Below are 23771 nucleotides of genomic sequence, written 5' to 3' on the forward strand. Positions count from 1 at the left end.
AGGATGTAAAAATTAATGAGATACAAAGTTGGTTCCTTCTGCAGCCACATTGTGCTTTTTGCAGGAAACATAGACGTTTACTGCAGAGATAAATATATCTGAATTTACAGATATTAAACCAAATGTTTGTAATTGTTATTATTAGAGGCATCAGTATATAGTATAATATAACTGTTGCCTCACAGCAAGAAGGTTCCTGGTTTGAAACCCATCAGGGGCCTTTCTGTGTGGAGTTTGCATGTTCTTCCTGTGCTTGTGTGGGTTTTCTCCAGGTACTCTGGTTTCCTCCCACAGTCCAAAAACATGTATGTCAGGTTGATTGGTGACTCTAAATTGCCCATAGGAGTGAGTGTGAGTGTGTGAGGTTGTTTGTCTCTATGTGGCCCTGTGATGGACTGGTGACCTGTCCAGGGTGGACCCCTGCCTTTCACCCAAAGAGAGCTGGGATAGGCTCCAGCAGATCCCTGTGACCCTGGTTAAGGAATAAGCAGGTATAGATAATGGATGGATGCAGTAATATCGTATAGTGACACGTTTACTCGACAGCGTCCTCTGCTGGACAAAGCCGGTATTACCCGCCATTAACATACTGCACATGCTCAGTTCGCTAGTCCCTTCACCATGCCCTGCTAGTCATTCAGCTCACTTTTAAGGGTATTAATAGCAAATAGGTTAAAATGTGTGGTTATGCATTCAAAGCATGTAGCTACTGACTGCAGACTGTATGAAAACTATTTCGCGGGGAGTTGATTTCCTTATTCTGTGAGTACACGCAGCAGCCTGGTGCTCGCAGGTCCGACGTACGCCTTTAATTCAATCTCACGCTGAAACTGCCTCGACTGCTCCCTGAGTAATTAGACCGGTCCGGTTGAAAACGGCGTGGCAAAGTGCAGCACATATCGGAGAGTCGAGGCTGGTAAATAGGGGTGTGTTTGTCCTGCTACAACATTGGCCAGCCGCTTGTCAATGTCCAGTCACGTGGTATCCAGCGGACGGCCATGTTTCCGAAACACAAACAAGAAGAGCAGCAGACACACACTGATACGCAGCAGCGACCGTTGGAGGAGAGGGGAGATACAATAAATAATACACGACTTTCTCAAAGTACGACTCTGTCGAATGAATACGTTTACAGTGTTTGAAGAGACCAATGCATGCGACATATTGGCCGTAGACACATCGTGCAGATAACCAGTCTGGTAGCTAAAGACAGTGAAGGTAAGCCGTGGTTCCTCTTTGCAGCTGAGCTAGCTGGCTAACAGAGCTAGCAGGCTAGCGTCGGCTCCTGCAGCTCGAACTGTTTACATGTATCTGTGGTGGGGAAAGGGCTTTCAGTAAGTCATTTCACTGCTCCAGCTGTGCGCTTTGTTTTCCGTCAGCGTGTTTGTCTTGTTTACAGCGCATTAGCCGTAGCTAGTCACCAACACTGGGGTAGAGTTGGTCGTCCGCACATTGGCGGAGCAGGCCGGGGAGTCTGACTCCAACACTCCGCCCCCTCCGCCATCATATCTGGTGTCATTTGAACCGACGAGGCCTGTACGATCAACGCTTTCTTTACGCTGCGCTCAGGCTAGCCAACAATCTCTGTTAGGCAGTAAAGCACCACATTAAATGCTCTTGTACCGACTGATTCGTCTTCCGTTTCCACAACATGGACATTTGTGTAACTGGCTTTAGAAACGTAATGTTGTAGCCGAGGCTCCGCTAATGTCAGCCCGAGCTGTTTTGTGTATATGTTAGCCATCTTTACGACCAGACAGTGTAGCTTTGTTCACTTTGGTGAAGTTACTAGCAGCTTTGGTACACATTTACAGTGTGCATTGAATCCCGCCACGGTTTGATAGCATTTGCAAATATTTAAATGAATAATAATTTTCATATTCTGCAAGCAGGGTTATCCCTGCTTGACCTCACTAGAGTTTTCTTAATGCTAAGATTGACGCTAAAGATGCAGCTATATGCTTTTCCTGTTGAGGTTTGCAGGCTTGTAATCTAATAAATCAAAACCAACCACAGGATGTTTAGATATGTTTAAGTTTCTTAGTTGTTGTTATCTTCCACTGTTAAAATGATCTCACCATAATTGTCATTATAAAAAACGCAGAAATAAGTGCCTAAATAAATGCATCCAAACGTTAAATGTGTTCTTAGTTTCCTTTAAATTGACCTTTAAATAATAGTCCTTGTTATCCTTTAAAGTCAAAGGGTTTACTCAACACCAAACATTACTTTGAATAGGATTACCAGTATTGAAATGTTCTCAGATGTTTGAGACATTTTCATTAATAGACTTAGAGAGATCATCAGTTGTGGTAACCTGAGGTGTGATGGAAACAATTCAATCCCTTCATGAGGACCCTTTCCCCAAATTTCTAACCATGAGAGTTGTCATTAAATTACTACGGAGTGTGACATGGCTTCAGGTCATATCGATGCAGCTGTTTATTTTATTAAATATCCTTATAAGTTTCTAGAAAGTAGACTATTGAGGTACTCAACTGGTCATGTTAGTGGATTTTCCATTAAATACCTAATACCAACTCATTTTGTCTTTCCCAGTAAGACAAAATGAGTTGCAGAATTTTATTTTTTTTTTAAATTGTAACACAAATCTTACTACATTAACAAAGTTAAGACATGGAAGACCAAAACAGACACAGGACCTTTTCAAAGGAGCATAAGAGTATAAGTGTTTGTAATGTACAAGAGGCTTCCATGTGTTGTGTGGGTGTGTTCAACCTTGTTCAGTCAGAAAATAAATGAGTATACAATGCAAAGATAAAGAATGTATAAAGGGCAGGCAGCAAACCATGAGTAGTGTGGGTGAGAGCAGCAAAAAATAAAGACTGGGCCCCCCCTGTACCACCAGCATTGGATGAGAACAGGTCACTGTCAGGGAGTTGTGGATTGGAGTTGCAGACACTGGCAGTAAACAGCAAAATCCACAAGTATTATCAGTAAAGGTATTAGGTTTGTCTTAAACAGGCAATACTTTTATCGTTAAAGTTTTTTTTTTTTGTTTGTTTTTTAAGAGAACCTGCAAAATGCTGCTATAACATGACATTAGTGAGTGCCCAGTTTGCTTAGAACGCTAATTTTACTGTTGCAACATGCAGAGGGCCTTCTGGTTATTCTGTGTGTGGTGCGATAAGAGACCACTAACTGTATTGTTGTAGGGTTGGGTGATATGGACAGAAATGTATCTTTGGACTTTCTAGATTTTTGGGTGTATTGACATTTTACATGTACATTTCTGTTATATGTGTCATTGAGAATTATGTATTTATGGGTTCAGTCGGTGTTTGTTTTTGTAGAAATTTTCCCCAGACTTCTTCACATGCACAAAACTGTTATTCAGCATGAGGAAGTTAAATCAGAAGTAACATGGTACTTGGCTGGTGTGATACGTGTCCATTTGTAGGTTGGACAGTTAGTTATTGTTTTCTAATCCTAAAGTTTGAAGTGCCTGGGACTACTTATTGGTTGCATTTCTCAAAATGGAAATAATGTTAAAATCTGTTAATAAAATTAATGTATGTAATTTATCTTACTGCCACCAGGGGGCCAAGGCATTGATTACAGTACCTAGAAGTTCTCACTACCTCGCTTAGCTAGCTTATGTTTCTCAAGGAGCATTTTAATCAGCGTAAAATAATTCTTTTATCGGCAGATCCTGTGAGACTTTGATTGTGTGGTGGTGGCTCAAACTCATGAGAGACATAGGTGATAATGGTGAAATCCTTAATACCTGAAAAAATACCAGAATGAAGGTATGACCTTAAGGAGTTCTGGTAATTTTCAGTAAAAATGTACACAATGGTTTACTGTGGCTAGAAAACTGTAATAGAACAGTTTAAATGGTTGACCATAAACAATTCTCTGTGGTCCATTACCGTATCAGCCATTCCTGAGTAAGAGAATATTGCATTCACTTCTGTGGTGGTACAGCTGTTAAAATATGATGGTACCATATTATTTACGTCACCATTTGTCTTAAGGTCAAAGAGTTCGGATGCATATGTACATATGTTTTGTTTGCCAGTTCTATGATTCATTTTTAGTTGAGACTGTTGAGTTTGTAGTGTTAGATAGTTGCTCTTTTTGTTCTTGCATTAGACTGATGTCGAGCACATTGTAAAATAAATATTAAACTGATACTCATAAGTCCAACAGAACTCTGTAATAATCTAATGCAAGAAGGTGCTGGGAAAACATGATATCAGTGGGGTTGAATATGATACCACATCTCCTCCAGCAGCTGTGTTAAATCACCTCTTCAGTTTAGTGAGTTGAGGTGGTGTTGGTCTAGCGGTTTAGTACAAGAGAGTAAGTGGAAAATTAACAGTCTTTATGATGGTAAAAAGTAGGAAATAAGGTGTGTGTTATTATTTAAAGACGTTGGCATGACTTTCACTGGTAACTGATGTCATATGTCATGACAGTAAAAATCTATAAATGTAGAAATACAAAGATGCACTGTTAATACCATAGGGGTGTCACATGCATCTGTCAGCATTAATTGTTTAAATCTATTTGCTTGCATTTTTTTTTTTGGTTTCCATGACATTTTCATGAGCTATCCCAGCTGCATGGTTTCAAAGCTGCTGGATCACAACATTACTGAAATAGACTGAAATAAAAATCTCCTGTGAGCAGCAGAAACTTTGGGTCATGTTTGAGCACTAGACTACAAACAACTTGCCATTTCATGTATTCACTGAACAGCTACCAGTGTTATTCTCTCAGTTCAGTGTGACTGTATCTTTCACACTGCATAAACAGTGTGTACGGCTATCTAGCAGAAAAATCAAATTACAATTCCTTTGCTATCAAATGTAGTTCATTTAACGTGTGCACTAACATATTTTTCCTTTTGTTCGTTTCCTTGGTCCCATTTCTCAAATTTTTTTTTTTTTTTTTTTCCCCCCCCAGTGGTGCAAAGGGTGGAGGACAGGAAATAAAGGAGTTACCTGGAGGGTCTCCGTCAATCCACTTTTCAGTGGAGCGAGAGAGAAAAGGCACGGAGGGAGAGAGAGAAAGGAGAAGAGGAGTGCGAGTCGCGTCTGCTCTTGGCAGCTGTTCCAGCAGCCTGTTTCATCGTTTTGGCTGTTATTTTGTTCCTGCGTTACCTTTTTTGATGAATCACTTCATATTTTTAACTTTAATGTGAGACATAACTGCTGTATTAAAAAAAAGAAAAAGAAAAAAAAAGAAGATATTACTAGCAAGAGTGTTTTATTTTGTTCCATTGTCGATTTCCAAGGTTCTTTTTGTTTCCTTTTTTATGTTTAACAACCTTTTTCGGCTGTGAGTAGCAGGAGCTTCCATTCTCCAAACTATCGTCAAACCTCCTTCCTTACGTAGTTAGGACCTTATAACCTGGTATTCCTCAAGCACCTGAAACTGGCAGCTATTCTCTTCTTCAGTGTGTCTGTGTGTTTGGGGAGCTCTGTGACCACAGCTTAAGCACCACTCAGCCTTCTAGTCACCTAAGCCTAACTAAAGCCAGCCAGCTCTAGCCTGGTCCAGCCCAGTCCAGCCTGCTCCGATCATCTGGACAGGGTAAGACAACTGTCAGTGCATCTATTTAATATTTTATTTTAACAAGATATGTTTTTTTTTTTTTCCTTGCAAAAACTAAAACCGCTGATTGTTTCTCTTCTCAGATACTCTGTTCTGTGTGGACGTGAGGAATATGACTGCTGAGACTCTTAACTTCGGCCCAGAATGGTAACTGATCTGATGGCTTTTTAGTTTTCGTTTTTAGATGGCGTTTCAGTATTTTACCGAATGCACAAAAATGATGTCCTGAAAACATAAAACTTAGGATCACTCATTAATTTGGCAACACTGAAAATTTTAAGACTTAACACAAAGTTAAATTGCTCTCATTCAGAGTTTCTCCTTTTGACCTAACCACCTGGTCTTCATCAGGTCACTCAGTTGCCATAGAACTGTGGCTTTTCAAACTTCCTATTGCACATTTTTGGGATTTTCTGTGTTGGTTTAGAACAATCTTGGCTTGGATCTGGACATTGTGCTATTATATCGAGTTGGCAAATAGCCTTCTTGAATGTGGTCTTTGTTTTATAACAATTTGCCCATTTTATGAGATAATTTGTAATATGGGTATCACATTCAGAATCAACCTTTGCACATCAGTTTCATCTATACCAAATGTAATGGACATATTGCTCATATTTGTGAATAAGAATTGAGTTGTCATTTCCCAGAGTCAGTTGGTAACTTTTTTGGTAGTGATTGCGAGTTTTGAGCAAAATCACCAAATATTTGCTCATGCCAGCTGATCATTTGTACTTCCCTTTGCCTTAAATCATAGTGTAAACAATATTTTTAGGTGTTTGACTGAAGCTATTTGAAAATGTCGACTTGGGCTCTACGAAATGCTGTACTTTTTCCAACTTTATTAACCAAGAAAATACTTACCAGGTTAAACAATTCTGGAAACAAGCCTTAGTTGCAACAGTTTTTTGGACTAAGAATCACTGTCCTTACACCCAGCCATCAAAAGAGAAATTTGTAATAGTAAATCACTGCAACTATCTACATGGAAGTAACATTAATGGTCTAAAGTTCAGTGTGTTGGCGCATGAAAATTAGTTGTGGCTTTAAAAACAGTTTTCTTTTGCTTCACTAACTGGCAGAACAGTTTAACCTGAAGTTAAAATGTAGACATTGCAGCAGTGTCCATTTGTGTCTGTACCTCTGCTGTTTCTCCTTCTCCGCAGTGAATGTTTGTGTAGCGATTAAGGGGGGGTAGTCTCCAGTTTGGTAGCTCTCCATCTCTAACGGCCTGTGACTGCTGTGTGCATTCTTGGTGCAGTGCCAGCCTCGCCGAATATTTCTCTCTTTACACATCTGCAGCTGCTTTCCTCTCAGTGGCCCTTCGAGCCCACTCTTATCCTTCTACCCTTTTAATATAGCTGTATAGCACTCAGTTCGTGTGCTCCCTACATGCATCCGTCTGGCCAGCATGTTTACAAGACCTTTAAAGCCTGTTAGCATGACAAAAATATTTAGACCATTTGAGGTTTTGTTGGCAGTAGAGTCGGCAAGTATGTTAGTCATCGTGGTAGAATTCAAAGTGAAAACACGCTGTCCCGCATTTAGATTTGTAGTCTGTTTAACTCTTTCACACAAGAGTGTGAACATTATAGATTTAAGTGTGAAATATTTTAGATTGTACGTTTATCCTTTTATGTAGAGAATATATTTGGTGAAGTCAAGTACAAATGAAGCGGATACAAATATGCGAAAAGTATCCCACCCCCTGGCCTATTTCCTCAGCTCTTTTCTTATTATGCGTATTAGTGGGTGCACCGCTTATTTTTACCCTCTTTGATACGCCACATGCTGCCAGCTGGTCTTTCATGATGCCTTCCTTTTACCTTTTACACATCTATTGACTTGCATATGGTTTTGATGTGAAGCTATGAGTCAATGACACTCTTTGTAGAGGCATGTGAATAGAGCCATTGTTAAACAGCAGGCATTGGAAACTGGCCTGCTAGTAATAGCTTTTTAAAATGAAATTTTGAGATTGGAAAGCTAATATATCATCTGTGTTGAGCCAAGTGTATTCGGGGGGACCTGTGTAGGAAGATGGGTGATTTGTTACAGAACATTTAGTAAATACTTTTTTCCCTTCTGCAAGATGGATGCCATAAGATATATTTCTTTATTTCAGATTACTGGGAATTCTATCACAGTTTCACAATAATGCTTTCTTTTTTTGTACTTTGTGCCAAGAGGGGAATTTACATCACATTATTAATATCCCTACACTGTATTTCAGCTCAAGTTGAGCTAAAATGCTGCAAATGTAGTTTCAAGGTTCGGTCTGTAATCGTGGAATAGCATATTTCTATTGAAACAGTGCCCTGAGCAGCAGCTTTGTTTACTAGTTTTAATTGATTTTGGTTTATTTGTGGAGGAATGTAGTCATTCACACTATTCTCTGAAGTTGCTAAAACAGAAAACATTACATCCATGTCCTGCCTTCCACTTTGTAATTTGTATTATTGTCTGTGAAAATGCAATATCCTAATGATTCCTGAACTCTTTGTCACACAGGCTCCGTGCACTGTCCAGTGGGGGGAGTGTAACTTCCCCCCCTCCTTCCCCCGCCATGCCAAAGTACAAGCTGGCCGAGTACCGCTACGGCCGAGAGGAGATGTTAGCACTTTATATCAAAGACAACAAGGTTGGTGGGAAAACTTCAGTTTCTCGCAGGACTGTATGAATCATGGAATAAGAGAAATAAGCTTTAGTGTTCTTGCATGGTTGAGGATGTCATTGGTTCTAATGGTGATCCAGCACTTGCATGTATGTTTCTTTTAAAGTTGATATTTACTTGCCTCATTGTGGGTATTGATTAAAAAATTAGTAACTGTTACTTGGTTGAATATTATGTGAAGTCACGGTTTTAAAAGATGTTTTTCATGTGTTAAAGCACCTGTTGTTATTGGTTTTAGGTCCCAGAGGACATGCAGGATAAGGAGTTTGCTGCTATTCTGCAAGATGAGCCCATGCAGCCACTGGCACTAGTGCCTCTCACTGAGGAGGAGCAGGTCTGCCACAAACATATGCTCACAAATACACTGATACCTGCCAATGCAGAAGCGAGTGGTTCTGTTGGTTAAGAGATGTGGCTGTGAGTTCACATTCCTTACATTCTTCCCTTTTGCTCTTTCCATTCTCTCTCTGTAGAGGAACTTCTCCATGTCTGTGAATAGTGTGGCGGTGCTGAGGCTCATGGGAAAAGGGGTGGGAGGGGCTGCCCCAGCTGGTGTGGTCCGAGGACGAGGGGCCACACGAGGCGGTCGAGGTAAAAACTGAAGGCCAAAAAAAGAGCCATTAGAAGAGAAACAGCAGCAAACAAAGTACAGCATTGATTCAATCTAAGTGCACTCACAATAAATCCACAACCACATGCACTAAAACAAAGTCCAACAGTAACATAAATGCCGCCCAAAGGCCATGGTGGACACTACAGTGGCTGTTATCCAGGGAAAGAAAACAGTTTATTCAAGCCAGGCACTCAACTGTTTATTTCCCTGTTTTTCGTTGACCATCTTGATGCAGCACACGTCATCTTGGCCTGTCTAAATAGTCCTGCTTTTGTCCAGCCACACCTGTCCAAAACCACTAGGCTCATGCGCTCACCTTGTGCACACACAGCACTTTGTGCACATGAATAGCCAAGGTAAACACTAGCTGTCCAGTGCAGGACAACCAAGGAAACAACTAAATAGGATGATGCTGTGTGGGTTTCATAATGTGTTTTGTGTGTATGTGTGAGACTGTGGGCAGCTTGAAGGAAATACAGACTAATTCATTAGTGGTTCTAGACATTTTATTTTATAAAAGTACTTTGTAAGTAGTTCATTAGACTTCAGAGCACATTAGGCTATTGAAAGTGAGCAAAACAGGGTCAGAGGGCTGTTAAATGCTCACATTCAGATGATATTAAATATACACTGTCTGTACTGTCTTATAATCAGGACGAGGTCGTGGTGAAGGTGGATTCTACCAAAGAAGTATTGAAGATGCGGAGGTGGGTTTCGGCCGCAACGTCCGGGAGATACACCGCAGCCAGAGCTGGGATGACCGGTATGAAAACCCAGCACACACAACCTAAAATGCAGGCAATGTCAAATAATTTATGGCTCCAGGGCACGGTAAAAATCTTCACTGCTGTCATCCAGCGCAATCAACTCTATAATCTGCTCTGGTAGTTTTGTAGCTTTTGCTCCTATGCAGGAGGCTTTTGTGCTTAAACTGAACTTAACTATGGGTTGGATCCCTGCATTAGTTTTTCTACATGGGGCTGGATACAATACACAGACTGGTATCAGGTCATGATAAGATGCATGTTTTAGCTGGATACGTTTCTCTGGGATAAAAACAACTTGGTGTTTTGAGATTGTTTTCTCCTGTTTATCACTTAATTGATATAAGTTCTCTGCATTTCCTCCCTTTCCTCAGGGGTGAGCGCCGATTTGAGAAGCCACTGCGGCGGGAGGTGGGACGTCCTGGCTTTGAAGAGTCAGGAGGTCCCGGGGGTCCAGGGAGGAAGGAGTACACAAGGGCTGACAGCGATAACTGGCGCACCCTTCGGGAGGAGCAAGAGGAGGATGAGGGGGAACCAGGCAACAACTGGAGACTTGCTGGACCCCGCAGGGATGGTATGATGAATACAAACATTATCTGTAGCACTGCCTCAAAACCCTGTTTATTTTAAAAATGAAAGCTTTTTATAATGCATGACTGACACGCACGCATTGCACATTTTGTTAATGATTTTATTCATTGGACCAGAGTTAACTGTTGTTTTAATCTTTATATGGCTGCACTTCTTAGTGCGCTATCAAAACGAGCCTAATAACAATTCATACATTAAATTCACTTTATTTCTATCAGTAAACAACTTTTTTTTTTTCATCCAGCTGACTGGCTATAAGCCTATGTTAGACCTGGAGTACATTAGGAAATAAATGATCTGTGTAAACTGACCTGTTGGATTCTGTATGTAATTAGTAAAAGGTCCAACTTGAACAGCAGCTTTAGTGACATCTAGTGGTGGTTGAAGCAGGGTGGCGCTGTGAGGCTCCCAGAGTTTCTAAAGACCACTAGTTTGAGGTTTAAGAGGCTGCATGACCTTCTACAAACAAGATGGTTAAACTCACTTTTAACTTTAACTTTTAAGGTGAGCATATCCCAAGAGTTAACAACATAACTGCAACTTGGCAATCTGCTTCTCTTATGAAGTCTCATTTCTGCAGTTGGGACCTGCTCTGTTTTCGCAATATTTTGATGACTATTCTGATAACTGCTTTTGAGAGAATATTCACCAGACAGTGATTCACCATCGACAGTGGTCGATGTTTTCTCTCTGTCAGATGGTGGCCCTCGCTCAGCAGGCTGGCGGGACCATGGTGGTCCAGGTGAAAGTCGTCGGAGGAAATTTGAGTTTGACTTCCGGGACGCTGAGGGTCACGGAGGTGGCCGCCGACACGGAGGCAATGAGGGACTAGAGGATGATAGAGATGGCCTGCCTGAGTGGTGTACAGATGAGGAGGATGGGGAGATGGGCACTTTTGACTCCTCTGGTGCTTTCATGCCTATGAAGGTTTGTGTTTATTTAGTTATTTTATTTTGGTTGCATTGACATTTTCATGATATCGGTCTCTCCTGATTGTCCTCTTTTAGAAGGGCGGTAAGGAGACAATCCTGGAGGAGGAGCTGGAGTTTAAGGGGATAGAAGAGGAGGAAGAGGAGGAGAGCTTTGCTGACCCAGACAGGAACAGTGGTGATGCAGACAAAGACAAGGGTGAGGAAAAACCCTAATATCTATTGATCTGATCATTTTGAATCAATGTGCATCTTGTTCTTAGCTTGTCACTCGCCAAGGAGGAATTTATTTTTTTCCCATCATTTTATTTTACTTTTTGTTTTAATGTTTTTTTCCTCTTATTTCTGTCTTGTCACAGAGAGTAAAGAAGCCGGGTCTGCAGTTGATGGTGAGGCAAAGCCAGCATCACCCTCCTCTTCTCCTCCGACACACTGTACCCCTCCATCCCTGGAGCCCCAACCCAGCAATGCAGGCTCATTGGTGGATAGCAGTCAGCTGAACAGCAGTCACCCTGTCAAGGCCAACAGCATGCCTGCTGAAGGTATGTCTGCTTCAAAATCTCCTTAACTAAATAAAGTATTTTGTGCTACTGACAACAAAAAGATTCGGTCAGTCATAGTATTTCTCATGTGCCTGTTTATAGATTTAGGTAGATTTATGTTTTGTCTGAGATACTGAACATCTAACTGCATACGTTATTACCCTTAGTAGTCCCACAATGGGGAAATTCCATTACCACCCAAAGTGCACGCACACAGCAGTGCACGCACACACACACAGCAGTGCACGCACACACACACAGCAGTGCACGCACACACACACAGCAGTGCACGCACACACACAGCAGTGCACGCACACACACAGCAGTGCACACACACCCGGAGCAGTGGGCAGCCAGCGCTGCAGCGCCCGGGGAGCAGTTGGGGGTCCGATGCCTTGCTCAAAGGTCTCACCTCAATCATGGTATTGAAGGTGGACAGGGTGCTGGCTAATTGAAGGTGTCCGACTACATCAAGTGCTAAATGCAAATATCAGTTTCTTTTGTCAACCTTTCTGCCATGTAGGGGTTTTCTATGTAAAACGGCCACTGACAACCATTACAATCGATTAGCCACTGAGAAATAATTATTTGCTAGACAGAACCTACAGTAGATGTTAATTTGAGAAACTCTGTATGTGAATAAATTGTTCTTTCACTATCAAATCAACATATGTTTCCTGAAATTACTGATCCCAATTTAAAGCTTACAGTCTTCTCCTCACTCTGTTACTTTAGAACTCTTGACCTGTTAAATTTAGTCCTTTTAGTGGGTAGCACTATGTCTGTGTACGCGTGTGGGTGTTGGTGTGAGGAAATTCACCCATGTTGATATTTTGGTTTGATATACAATATGTTTAGCCCCAGTCATTTAATATCTTGTTTACTGAACCCACTGTTCCTGTCATATCAGATACAAAGTCAGTGGCTTTGTATCTGATACAACCCCCCCCCACACGCATCCAGCATTACTATCCCATAAATAGATATACTAAAAATAGGTCCCATTGTTTTACAAATGTTTCTTTTTGTTTTTGTGTCAGATGTGGCTCCGGTAGGAGGCTCCAAGCCCCAGCTGAGTCCCAGCGCCCCCACCTCCTCCAGTCTGCCTCCCCCACCCCCTTCCTCTGCTGCTGCTCTCCTCCCTCCATCTGGAGGAGACACTGAGGACGATGAAGGCATGAAGCACCTGCAGCAGGTTGGAACAACAGGAAATGCTTTTTAAGCTGCTGCCTCACAAATATCTATATACCTAATAACATTTTTCTGATGAGTTTTCTAGATGTTTTAAGTTGATTAAACAATGAACCCATGCGTGTACATATGTGCACATTCATGTAGGAGGCAGAGAAGATGGTGGCATCACTGCAAGACACATCTTTAGAAGAGGAGTGTTTCACCCAGGCTCTGCAGCAGCAGCAGGAGAGCAGGAACACAGCAGCCGCTCTGCCCCTGACTCATGAGGCTGCCATGAAGTGGTTCTACAAGGACCCACAGGGAGAGATCCAGGGTACAGTCATACCCTAGAATTTATATACCGTGTATAAACCATAGAGTTAAGTTTATTCCTGGGCTGGATTATAGTAATCTGTTGTCTGAACTAAGTTGATTGAGGTACAGAAAGCCAAGAACTTCTGTCACTCTATTCCTGTCCACCACCAGGTCCGTTCACCACAGTGGAGATGTGCGAATGGTTCCAGGCTGGCTATTTCACCATGACCCTGCTGGTGAAGCGGGGTTGCGACGAGGGCTTCCAGCCCCTGGGCGACGTCATCAAGATGTGGGGCCGTGTGCCCTTTGCCCCGGGTCCCTCTCCGCCGCCCCTGCTGGTGAGACAGCCACCACCAACGCAGCGCCCGCAGCCCACCCGGGGGCCCGCCGGGACTGTGAGTCAGAGCTCAGCCAACATAGATGATGGGGAGGGGAAGATGCTCAGAAGAGGGAAAATTGATCGAGATAGGTTACAGCAATAGAAAATGCAAATTAATTTCAAAATAAGTTTAAATTAAAAGACAACATGAGGTATTGTTTCTGAGTTAACCACACTTCATATGACACAAAACATGCTTTTGTATTTTGTTCAGCAGATCTCTGTATTCAGAGGGAAGTGTTTGCAGACTAGTTTCTGGTGTCTGTGGTTACAAATAATTGTCAGTTCTGTGTTTAAATTAAATGGTGGTGTGTTAATGCCATTGAAAAACATACCTCAAGCAAAGTTGTATAGACTTAACAAGCTTTGTGTGGGTAACTGGTATCCTGAGATTAAGCATGCATTGTACTGACTGGTGTTCTTGTTCTACTTTTCAGGGAAACCTGGACCAGGAGCGCCTGAAAAAGCAACAGGAGATGGCAGCAGCAGCTCTTTATCAACAGCTCCAACAGCAGCAGCTGTTCCAGCTCATTAACAGGTGGGTCTGTCGGTAGTTGTACTTTCTACTTGGTGTCCTTTTGTAATGTAGATGAATATGATCTTAGTTTGCTGTTTTACATAGGAAGAAGTGGTTGGCTATTGACCCAGATTTCCATGTTGGGTTTTGCTGCTTATGTATTGCAGGTGCAGTGAGCAGGGTATGATGCCTTCGATGAATAGGTCGATGTCAGTGCCAGATACAGGGTCCATGTGGGACATGCATACCTCAGCTTCACAGCCATCAGGTACTTTCTACACTGCAGCTGGTTGTCCATATACACACATTTAGATTTGCAGTGAAAATACATCAGCAGGAGGTGTATCTTGTGTGGCAATAATAATCAAGTTTCATTTCTCTGCAGGCGGTGAAGCCAGTCTTTGGGACATAACAATGAATCCTTCTACTCAGGGTCCAACTCTCGAACAGCTTCAAAAGGTGGGCAAAGTCATCAGCATGTCAGTGTAGAATACAAAATTAGAAAAATTTCAACTAAAACATGTATTTTTATTGCTGGTGAAACAAAAGTTGGCAGTGCGTCTGTTATTGTTTTGCTATTTCACCTTCAGCTCCAGCAGGAGAGACGAGACGCTGAACTCAGGGCGAAGCGTGAGGAGGAGGAGCAGCGTAAGCGGAGGGAGGAGAAGAGGAGGCAACAGGAGGAGCAGAAGAGGAGGGAGGAGGAGGAGCTCTTCAGGCGCAAGCAGGTGAGACATGCTTTTCAGTGGCTTTGCTCCCTCACTAATCAATGAGCATTACAGCTACTAAGGCTTGACTGTCTCTTCCTGTAGTGCCGTCAGCAGCAGGAACTGATCATGAAGCTGCTGCAGCAGGCCCCTCAGCAGCAGGGTCCTGGGGCAGGTGGCTCAAGCTGGAGTGGGGCTTCCTCCTCTGGGCTTACAAAGGGAGGAAAGCCCCCAGCTCTGGCACTACTGGAAATGCAGCAGGAGACAGAGAGGCTTCTGAAGCAACAGCAGCAGCAGAGAGCCCAACAGCAGAGAGACCGCGTGAGTTTCAATTACGTAATTGTGTGGTTTCATACTGAGATAATTTTAGCATGTTGTGGGAAATGGATATAGAAAATTGCATATTGTCAGTTGTAATAATGCCTGTTTTATTTCTCTGTTTCCAGCACTCAGGCATGTCGATTGGGAGCTCCTCAATGGGGGGGCAGTGGGCGGACAGTGTTGGTATGTGGGGCGGGCCTAGTGGCATGGACAGTAAGAGTGGCAGTGGAGGCTCTTCAGGCAGCATGGGCATGTGGGACGAGGCTGTGAAGAACCAGGCTAGCCTGCGTGGCAACAGCAACAACAACATGGGCTTGAAAAACAGTCGCAGCAGCCCATCTCTCAGGCATGTAACATTAAATGAACTAAAAAGGAATGCTGGACTAAAAATACTGCTGCAGATAATGTTGCAGATTTAATTTATGTCTTTCAGTGGTGCACTATAATTAATATGTTTTTATTCTTGAATGACTTCTGCAGCGATCAGTACATGATGCGTCGTAAGCGTACAGAGGAGGAGGAGAAGCTACTGAAGCTGCTGCAGGGTATGAAGCCTCAGGATGGCTTCACCACCTGGTGTGAACAGATGCTGCATGCTCTCAACACCTCTGCCAACAACTCCTCCTCCTCTCTGGATGGTAGGCTGCTCAGTCTTTATTTTTTAAACAGTGTTAAGGGAGCGGAGAGCTCAACCCCTCCTTGAGAAGTCAGTTGCTATGTGTTAAAATGGCACATCATTTAATAATTATTTGTGTATTTAAAATGGAATGAACTGCAGCCTCTGTTTTCACAACTGTGGCACTGCTAAACATTTTGATTGTCTTCTTTAGTTGCCACAATTGTGGCATATCTGAAGGAGGTGGAGTCTCCCTATGCAGTGCTGGACTTCATCCGGTCCTACCTAGGGGACACAGTGGAAGCCAAAGAGTTTGCCAAACAGTTTCTGGAGCGACGTGCCAAACAGAAAGCCAACCAACAGAGACAGCAGCAGCAGGTGGGTCTGAGCTCAAAAGGTTTTTAAGTTAACAATACAACCCCCTGAGGTCAGAGCTAAAAAAAAAAAAAAACAAGTACAGTCACTGACTTTAGTACAGACTTCATTCTGTTCATGTGAAGCAAGGAAGGTCTTCACCTTGATCGCTGCTGTCAGAGCCCAGTGATTAAATTTCATACATTATAGGAGATGAAAAGTTACACCATTGAATAAAGATATGGTGCTGTAACTTATATATTTATAGGTGCAGTTATTAAGCTTTTGCGAAAGTTTAAGAAATTTGTTTGGATCCACCAAAAAATTAGGAAAGGAACAAATGCTCCAAGCTGTTGTCTGCGTTCTTATCAGTTCTCATTCACTGCCCAAACACATAGTTTCCATAATCTATTCCCAAAGATATAAATTATTAAATTGACATAAAAGCAAATGTGCCATGCTGTAACACTTATAGTATTTTAAGTAACTGCAAACTGACTTTAAGTACTTTGTGTGCTTTTTTTTTTTTTGTGGTGTTTAATTTACACACTTAGTGGGTTAGGGTTAGTGACTGTTAACTCAGCTTATGATACTGATTAAAAAAATAATGCTAATGAGCTTAGAATGAGTTTGTGGTTATAGTGAAACTTGTATACATTCCTGTGCTCTTCTTTATTCTACCAGTTATCAAAAGAAGTGGCTGGATTGAACATGAACTTCCCCCTGCAGGTAAACCCAAGTCTGTATACTCTGCATATTAATATTTATCTGTTTTCGACAGAGATCCCATTCTACTACTATGAGGTTAACTCTTCATTGCAATGGGTTTTCTTATTTACACTAAACCAAACAATGCCAATAGAATGTCAATCCATTTTTAGACAGATGTCAGCATCCCAGTAGTAGGGGCATAAAGTTTCATATGAATTCCAGTGTAACATGGGAAATACAACACAAACCAGTGATGCTCTCAATACAATGGCACACTAACAATTTATTGTCATGCTTTTGCAAGTCTTGGACAATAATACCCTTAAAGCGGGAGCATAAATAGACCTAATCATGGACTTAAAGGTGTCTTTGTCTCCTGTTTATATTTTATTTCTAACAGCAGCTGCTAATACAAGGAATGTTCCACAGTGCTTGACATAAATCTTCCTTGCCTAGAAGAAAACAAAGCTGTGTTAATTTGACTGTGTTAATATGGGCAGACAGTTGTTCAGCCTCCATAATTCATCCCTCCTTACTAATTTTTTTTTTTTTTTTTCCTCCTTTAAAGGATTCAATGCGAGGTATGAATCCAAGCACCCTGCAATCCATGTTTCAAGCTAACCACATGGGCAAGGCTGGTCTCTATGACAACCAGGGGGGAAAGATGAAGAAGAAAGTGCCCATGATGCTGCACTCTGACCCGAGCATCTTAGGTACATGACCTCACCAACATATCGTACCTCTTTCCTTTGACTTCATTTATCTGTAACTCATAAGTAAATCTCAGAATCAATAAAAGACTAACTTAGAATAAATACAATGCAATATACAATATTCAAACTGCCAGCAAATACACAGACTTTGGTCACAAAACAAGCTCAAATGGAATCTGTCATTGTCCCAGTCAAGTGAAAAAGTGCTGCTTTGTGAGGCAGCAGCAGAAAGTATTAGATCTTCCTGATAACTTGTTTGAACCCACTCCAGGTGGTGAGTTTGCTGTGTTGTAGAGTAGGTTTGTGTCTGAAGTTAATTTATATACCTGTGAGCTGTTTGGAGTGTAAACACAGGGATAGGATGTGACTCACTTCTGAACTAGGTGGAAACACGGGGTCAAGTAAATCTGTCATATATATGCAGCCTTGCCATTTAGGTTTTAAAAATCACTGGGGGAAAGAAAGCAGTCTGCATGCTGAATTCTACAAATCTTTATACTTACGAAACAACATATTTTCTCTACCCGGTTTAGATCTTTGGACATAAATAAAAGTAAACCTTATTTATGGCTCGTGATGATTTACTTCTTCCAGAACTGTAGGGCTAGTGAAATGAGACAATCAGACTCAGTTGCTGAACTGCATCCTCATTCCCCTGCCTATACAGTCTTAAGCAAGCTCTTTAAACTCCCCCATGCCCCATCCCCCTCTGATCTTACTCTGCTCTCTCCCTCTCTTCCCTCTGTCCTCCTTGCCCCTCCCTCTTCCTCCCTGCAGGGTACTCATTCCACAACACGGGCGAGTGTCTGAGCCTGAATGAGATGGAGATGGTGGAGGATTACTGATGTGACGCAGCGCAGCAGCAATAGCTACCTGAGGCCTTCTGTCTTTTAATCAGACAAACCTGATGACGAATGTGCACTGCTGGGGGAACCAGGGGGGTGGGATTAGGAAGGGAGCGAGCATGATGGGAGGTGCAGTGTGGAGGTGCCTGGTTCTGCACCTCCCACTCTTTCCTCCCCTCTGGAGAGAAAAAAGGGCTCCCTGTTGCACCAGTTGATCACTTGAGCAGGGGAGAGGGGGGTGAAGTTAAAAGGAAGATGGGTATCCTCTGGCACTCAAAAGATTAAGCACCTTATACTGAACTAATGCACTTTATTGAGATGGGATTTGAACTTTTTTGTTTTTCATGTGTGTGTTTGGCATCAGTGCACATATGGTGTGTGTGTATATACACATTATCCATGTGCATGTGCGTTGGAACTGGAATGGGGTGGTGAAACAGTGGGGGTGAATGGTCAGGCTGTTAAGTTTTCAAAGTCAGGGGGACCTTTAGTTGAAACCTTATCAGAGAACAAATCCTTTCTCGAAAGACAAACACTGTTGATATTTCTCTTGTTTAGCATTTTTTTTACGTTTATATAAAAAGTAAAGCTATTGAAAAATGGATTATAAAAAACTTGAAGATTTGCACTTGCCTAAAAAAAGAAAACAAAAACAACAAAAAACAAATGGGGTTAGTGATAGAAGTGAATATTTTTGTGAATGTGTATGAATGACTGAGTGACTGTTGTGTGATGGTTGGTTTGTGTTAGTAATATACCAGTCTGCACAATGTTTGTTTTTTTTTTTTTTTCCTTTTGTTGCTTACCAAGATGTATGAAACATAAGAGGCCATTTTGTCTTTTTTTCTTCAAATGGTAATTTTGTATTCTCATGTTTAGAGAGCATGTATATGTGTCCCTTCTCCATATAGGGACTTGATCTATGTTTTGAGAGTGAGTGAGTGAATGAATGAATGAGAGAGAGGGCAACTGCACAACACATCCTTTCTCTCACCAGCTCTACATCCCCAGATAGACAGAATAGAAAGGCATACATTTGTAAATGTCAGCTTTGCGCTCATCACATGATGACCACCACTAGTTTCTTTCCCTTAGCTCCTCTGCTGTCTGTTGACTTGCAAGGACCAGCAGACAGGGCAAATCATGAGGGACATTGCTGTGTGCATCTGAATGAGAGTGTGTGTGTGTGTGTTTTAATTTACTGTTCATAGAAAGACTACAGGTACTTATTTTGAATACATGTGCTTTTTTTTTTTTTTTGTATGTGTATGAATGCACATTTGTGCCTAAGAACTTGGATAGGGTGCGTGGCCATTGAGACATTAACTCTTTTTTCAGAGTGAGTGTGATGTGTGTCAGTGCTCAGCACAGTGTATGTAAAGTACGTAAGTTTATATCGTAACTATTTCTAGTTCAGTCTAGGGGTGATCCATCAGAGGGTTAATCCAGTCTGTTTCCTGGGGTGTGATCACGTTGCCTTTTGTCAGCTCTCGAACTTGTGAATGAAAGGTGTCGAGTTTCTGACTCTGGAGAAAAAAAAAAAAAATACAGCATCTTAATGTGCAAGTGCACAGAACGGTGCATGAAATGTTAGCATATTGTGTTACCTATTCGTTGTTGCAGTTTGATAATGACGAGTTTTCTTTTTTAATGAAAAATATATATATAAATATATACATTATATACAAAGTTTAAAAAGTATTTGGACTAAGATAACGAGCACTTGGGGCTGCTATTTTTGTTGTGTGTGTGTGTGTGGTTTTTTTTTTTTCCCTTAATTTGTTTTTCATTTTTGTTTATCGCCATGTGAAGTGTGTGTATTATTTTTTCTTAAGAAAATATTGAATGTATTCCAAAAAAAAAAAAAAAAGACAAGGAACCCGTGCTGATACCAGATATTTTTTTTTTTCCTCAGAAGATTTCAAAAATGGAAACAAAATACAAAAAAGCTTCAAAGAGTTTAGCAAGGTCTTTTTTTTTTTTTTTTTTTTTTTTTTTATTTACACAGAGGAGAAGGAAAAAAAAACTCTTGATGGATACAGTTGAACACACTGCCTCTACAATCCTGGTCATACAAATAGTGATTTCAAAGAAAGGACTCTTTCTATTCCATACTGGAGCTTTGGTTGTTTACAAACCACATGGATATCTGTGGGTGTTTTTTTTTTTTTTTTTTTTTTTTTTTTAATTTTACATTGTTTTTTTGTTTGTTTGTTTGTTTTTTTCCTTCTTTGTTCCCACGGAGAACGGGTGGGGTTTGCAAGTGCGCTTCTGCGTTATGGACATTGAGTGGTGTTGGTTTTTCGTTTTGGAGGAAGAGTGGCAGGCATCACAAAAACATGGACAAGATCCCGTGGCTGGACCCTTGCGTGGTCACGGATCCTGAGACATGATGATCAAGTATGGAGTGGAGATGCGAAAATCAAGGATTGGCTCTGTTTTGTGGAGAACAGCGTGCAGGGCTAAATAACCATAGAGGGGACTGAGAGGGCGATATGAGTACACCTGTTTAGTGCACTTGTCTTCACCTCAACCCTCATAAGCACTCACACCCTGCCCTCACCAACTCACCTATGCACTTTTGTTCATTCAAGCTGTGAGGTACCATTTTGGGGATGGGAGCACAATTACAACAGGAGGATCGCTACGACTTTGACAAAGTCACTGAAAAGATATTCCCAAACTGAAATATGAGACTGGAGAAGCACGGCTTTTCCCACCTCCTGTATATACCATATTTTTGTATTACCTTTCAACGTAGAAAGAAATTTTGCAAATCGATGAAGGAAAATTCATGAGACATTGACTACATGGAGCGAATGTTCTTCAAGAAAACCAATGTTTTTGAAAATAGTTTGAGATGGACTCACTGTAAGTTTTCCATTGTTTGCCAGTAACCCCAACATAATGGAGGGTGGAAGGGGCAGCCACATGGACATGGAGATGTTGGACATGCTGCAAATGGCTCCAAGACTGATAGTTACTTAGCAAAATGGATGTTGCACCAAGAGTGTTTGATCAACATGCACAGTAAAGAGGCAGACATGGGTTAGAAGAGCTGTTGGCATGGATGTTCCAGTTCCTGTCTGAACCCGATGACTGCCTAGAGATCTTTAGAGTGACTACGAGAGGAATATTCTCGGCATTGGTATGATGTTTTTGCCTAATTTGCTTCTTTGCTTGTTTTTGCTATTTATGCATTATTTAATTCAATCTATTTAGTTCAGGTTAACCTTGTGGCAATGTTTGTTTTGCTTTTTTTAACAGGATTGTTTGGACAGTCTGGTGATGATAGTCTTGTGCTCTTTGTTTTTGTCTTCTCACAGGTGTCTGACTGTGCTTTATTTGCTGCCCTCTACTAGGAGGATCTAATCTGCAGTCGGCCCATGAACCGGTTAAACCTGCCCTTTTAAACTTAAACCCTAAGAAACCTTTCTGTCTTGGAAGGGGCAGGTCATTGGCATTATCAGTTGGACAGTTACCAGATGAAGTTACAGGTTTATTGACCATGGATCCCATCTGTGTTGGAAGTGTTAGGTTTGGGATTTGATCAGGCGCTCTCCAGCAATGAAGAGGATGAAGAGGCACGAATTGCCCAGATGTTATTGTCCGCCTTGGCCTGAAACTCTCGGGTGGTATTGGAGGTCTTCTAACCAGCAGGACAGAAAACCTGCCCTCCTGCCCCCACATCATAGACAGAGAGCAGAGTTGGGTTTCGGTGGATATGGGTGAATTACATCTAAGCCACCAGAAATCCCAACAGATGTGGAACTGGACAAACTGAAAGAATTGTACAAAAAGACTTTGACAAATGACAAAACAACACAGCTACATGTCACATAGATTTTAGAGTCCAAAGGAGTGGCAGACACTACATGCACACCTGCAGCTAAAGAAACGTACACTCAGTTACATTGGTTCTCTGATGGAACAATGTCTGCACACAACAGGGCTACATAAACACATCAAATTACACAAAACCCATACAGACACACAAACATCAATGCTCATCAGTATAAACGCTGAGCTTTGTAAATAGTGTAAAAGTTTGTGTTCTGATTTTTCTCATAGTGGGCTTTGCTTTATTTTTCTGTTCAACATGCCTTAAATTGTATAGTTCAGTCTAAAATGGCTAAAATGTTCTTATGAACTTAAGTTGGATACCACCTCATTGACTGTCCTCCAAACTTAAAGAAAAGCTTTCTGTAAGACTCTTCTGTTGGCTAACAGAACTGTCTGTTCTGTATTAACCTGATAAATGTACATCTGATCACCTTGAAAGTTACTCTTTAGCTACAGAATAGAGCGATGCAGTGGTGTTTGATTAATCTAATTTTGCCGGTGGTTGGCTTTTGTTGCCCTTTTGGTTTCCTTAAGATGAAGAGTGGATTTGTTCAGATCTGTTCTGTTTAGATTATTGCTGAAGGTGCAGGCTTAAAAAGGGCTGAAGTCTGTACTGTCTGGAGCTGAGCTGTCTGGATGAGATGTAACAGAATTGGCTCAAAACAGTTTTGCTGTTGCATGGTAATTATTGTTGGACACGCTGCTGTAGGAGAAACTGAACCAGCGCAACCAGGCCATCCTCAAATTTCAGATGCAATTTGGGGCTTTTTGGGTCCGTTTTAACACCGTGGGAGACTTAAGTGTTTTGGATTCAACTAGGTACTTTTTTACAGTTTTGAGAATATGACCCAGGCTTATGTAGGTCTGATTGTTAAAGCAAGCTTACATGATTTGTAACATTTGTGGGTTTTGACACTAACTTTGAGGTCGGTCACAGCTTGACCCAGATTGGCTCTTCCCTGCTTGTGCACCTGGTGGTGGTGCTGACCATCTCTGATGTCATTGAATACATAAATAATCGACCAGTCAGAAGTGTGTTATCAGAAAGGACATTTATGTCCCAAATTTGGAAAGCATCTTGTTTCATGTATGCATGTCTCTTTGAATATGAAGTATTAATGCTTTTAGTCACCCAATACATTTTTGTATCTTCAAAAACCAAACAATATACAGTTTTTAATCAAAATTGGAAATGATATCCATTTAATAACCATCAGCCTGGATACACTTGTATTCGCTAAGGTTTTGGTGGAGAGTCACCTGCCATAGTGGGCTCCAGTATAACTGTTACTGAATTAATATTAAATGATTTCTAAGATTAAAATGGTTCTCATCAGAACAGAGAAATCTACTTTAATATGAGTCTCTTATTAGAGGATGTCTTTAAGAATACATATGTTTTGATTTTTAAATGATACTGTGTGCTGTTAATTGTTGGTCACCCAGTCTGTCTGTAAACCATAGCTGTTTGCAGTTTATTTTACTGAAATACAGATGATTTTATGATTCGATAAACTGCAATATTGTGTTGTCAAAACGCCCTGGATGTTTGGTTGCAGATCCTGTCGCAGACCGTCCCCT

At 41.4% G+C, this 23771-nt stretch overlaps 1 protein-coding gene and 1 long non-coding RNA gene across 4 annotated transcripts; both read left to right on the forward strand.

Annotated features, from left to right (window-relative positions):
- Positions 1–995: 995 nt before the first annotated feature.
- gigyf1a (GRB10 interacting GYF protein 1a) lies at positions 996–20170 on the forward strand. Of its 3 annotated transcripts, none has more exons than XM_026298651.1 (25): positions 996–1218; positions 4933–5562; positions 5667–5730; positions 8095–8224; positions 8496–8591; positions 8731–8848; positions 9525–9633; positions 10009–10208; positions 10899–11152; positions 11233–11353; positions 11514–11696; positions 12737–12891; positions 13035–13203; positions 13356–13579; positions 14001–14101; positions 14248–14348; positions 14466–14539; positions 14671–14808; positions 14893–15108; positions 15234–15454; positions 15589–15746; positions 15939–16102; positions 16763–16807; positions 17358–17502; positions 18280–20170. In XM_026298651.1, the coding sequence occupies exons 3-25, from the start codon at positions 5696–5698 to the stop codon at positions 18345–18347; spliced, it is 3225 nt and encodes a 1074-aa protein (XP_026154436.1). In that variant the 5' UTR covers positions 996–1218; positions 4933–5562; positions 5667–5695; the 3' UTR covers positions 18348–20170. The 3 variants fall into 3 exon arrangements, with proteins under 3 accessions (XP_026154436.1, XP_026154438.1, XP_026154437.1); XM_026298653.1 differs by having other exon boundaries at positions 13356–13522; XM_026298652.1 differs by having other exon boundaries at positions 10923–11152.
- Positions 20171–20346: 176 nt separating this feature from the next.
- Positions 20347–23719, forward strand: LOC113125470 (uncharacterized). The gene is made up of 2 exons (XR_003295159.1): positions 20347–21495; positions 21674–23719. It is a non-coding gene; the product is annotated as an uncharacterized LOC113125470 (long non-coding RNA).
- Positions 23720–23771: the final 52 nt, after the last annotated feature.

This window comes from Mastacembelus armatus, chromosome 18 (assembly GCF_900324485.2).
Source record: "Mastacembelus armatus chromosome 18, fMasArm1.2, whole genome shotgun sequence".
Classification (NCBI taxonomy): Eukaryota; Metazoa; Chordata; class Actinopteri; order Synbranchiformes; family Mastacembelidae; genus Mastacembelus; species Mastacembelus armatus.

Bases quoted from the DNA above. Each gene is read 5' to 3' on its own strand.
- gigyf1a (XM_026298651.1), top strand. From the start codon at position 5,696: ATGACTGCTGAGACTCTTAACTTCGGCCCAGAATG. The intron at 8,592-8,730 runs GTCTGCCACAAA...CTCTCTCTGTAG, and splicing joins CTCTCACTGAGGAGGAGCAG to AGGAACTTCTCCATGTCTGT. The intron at 14,809-14,892 runs GTGAGACATGCT...CTCTTCCTGTAG, and splicing joins AGCTCTTCAGGCGCAAGCAG to TGCCGTCAGCAGCAGGAACT.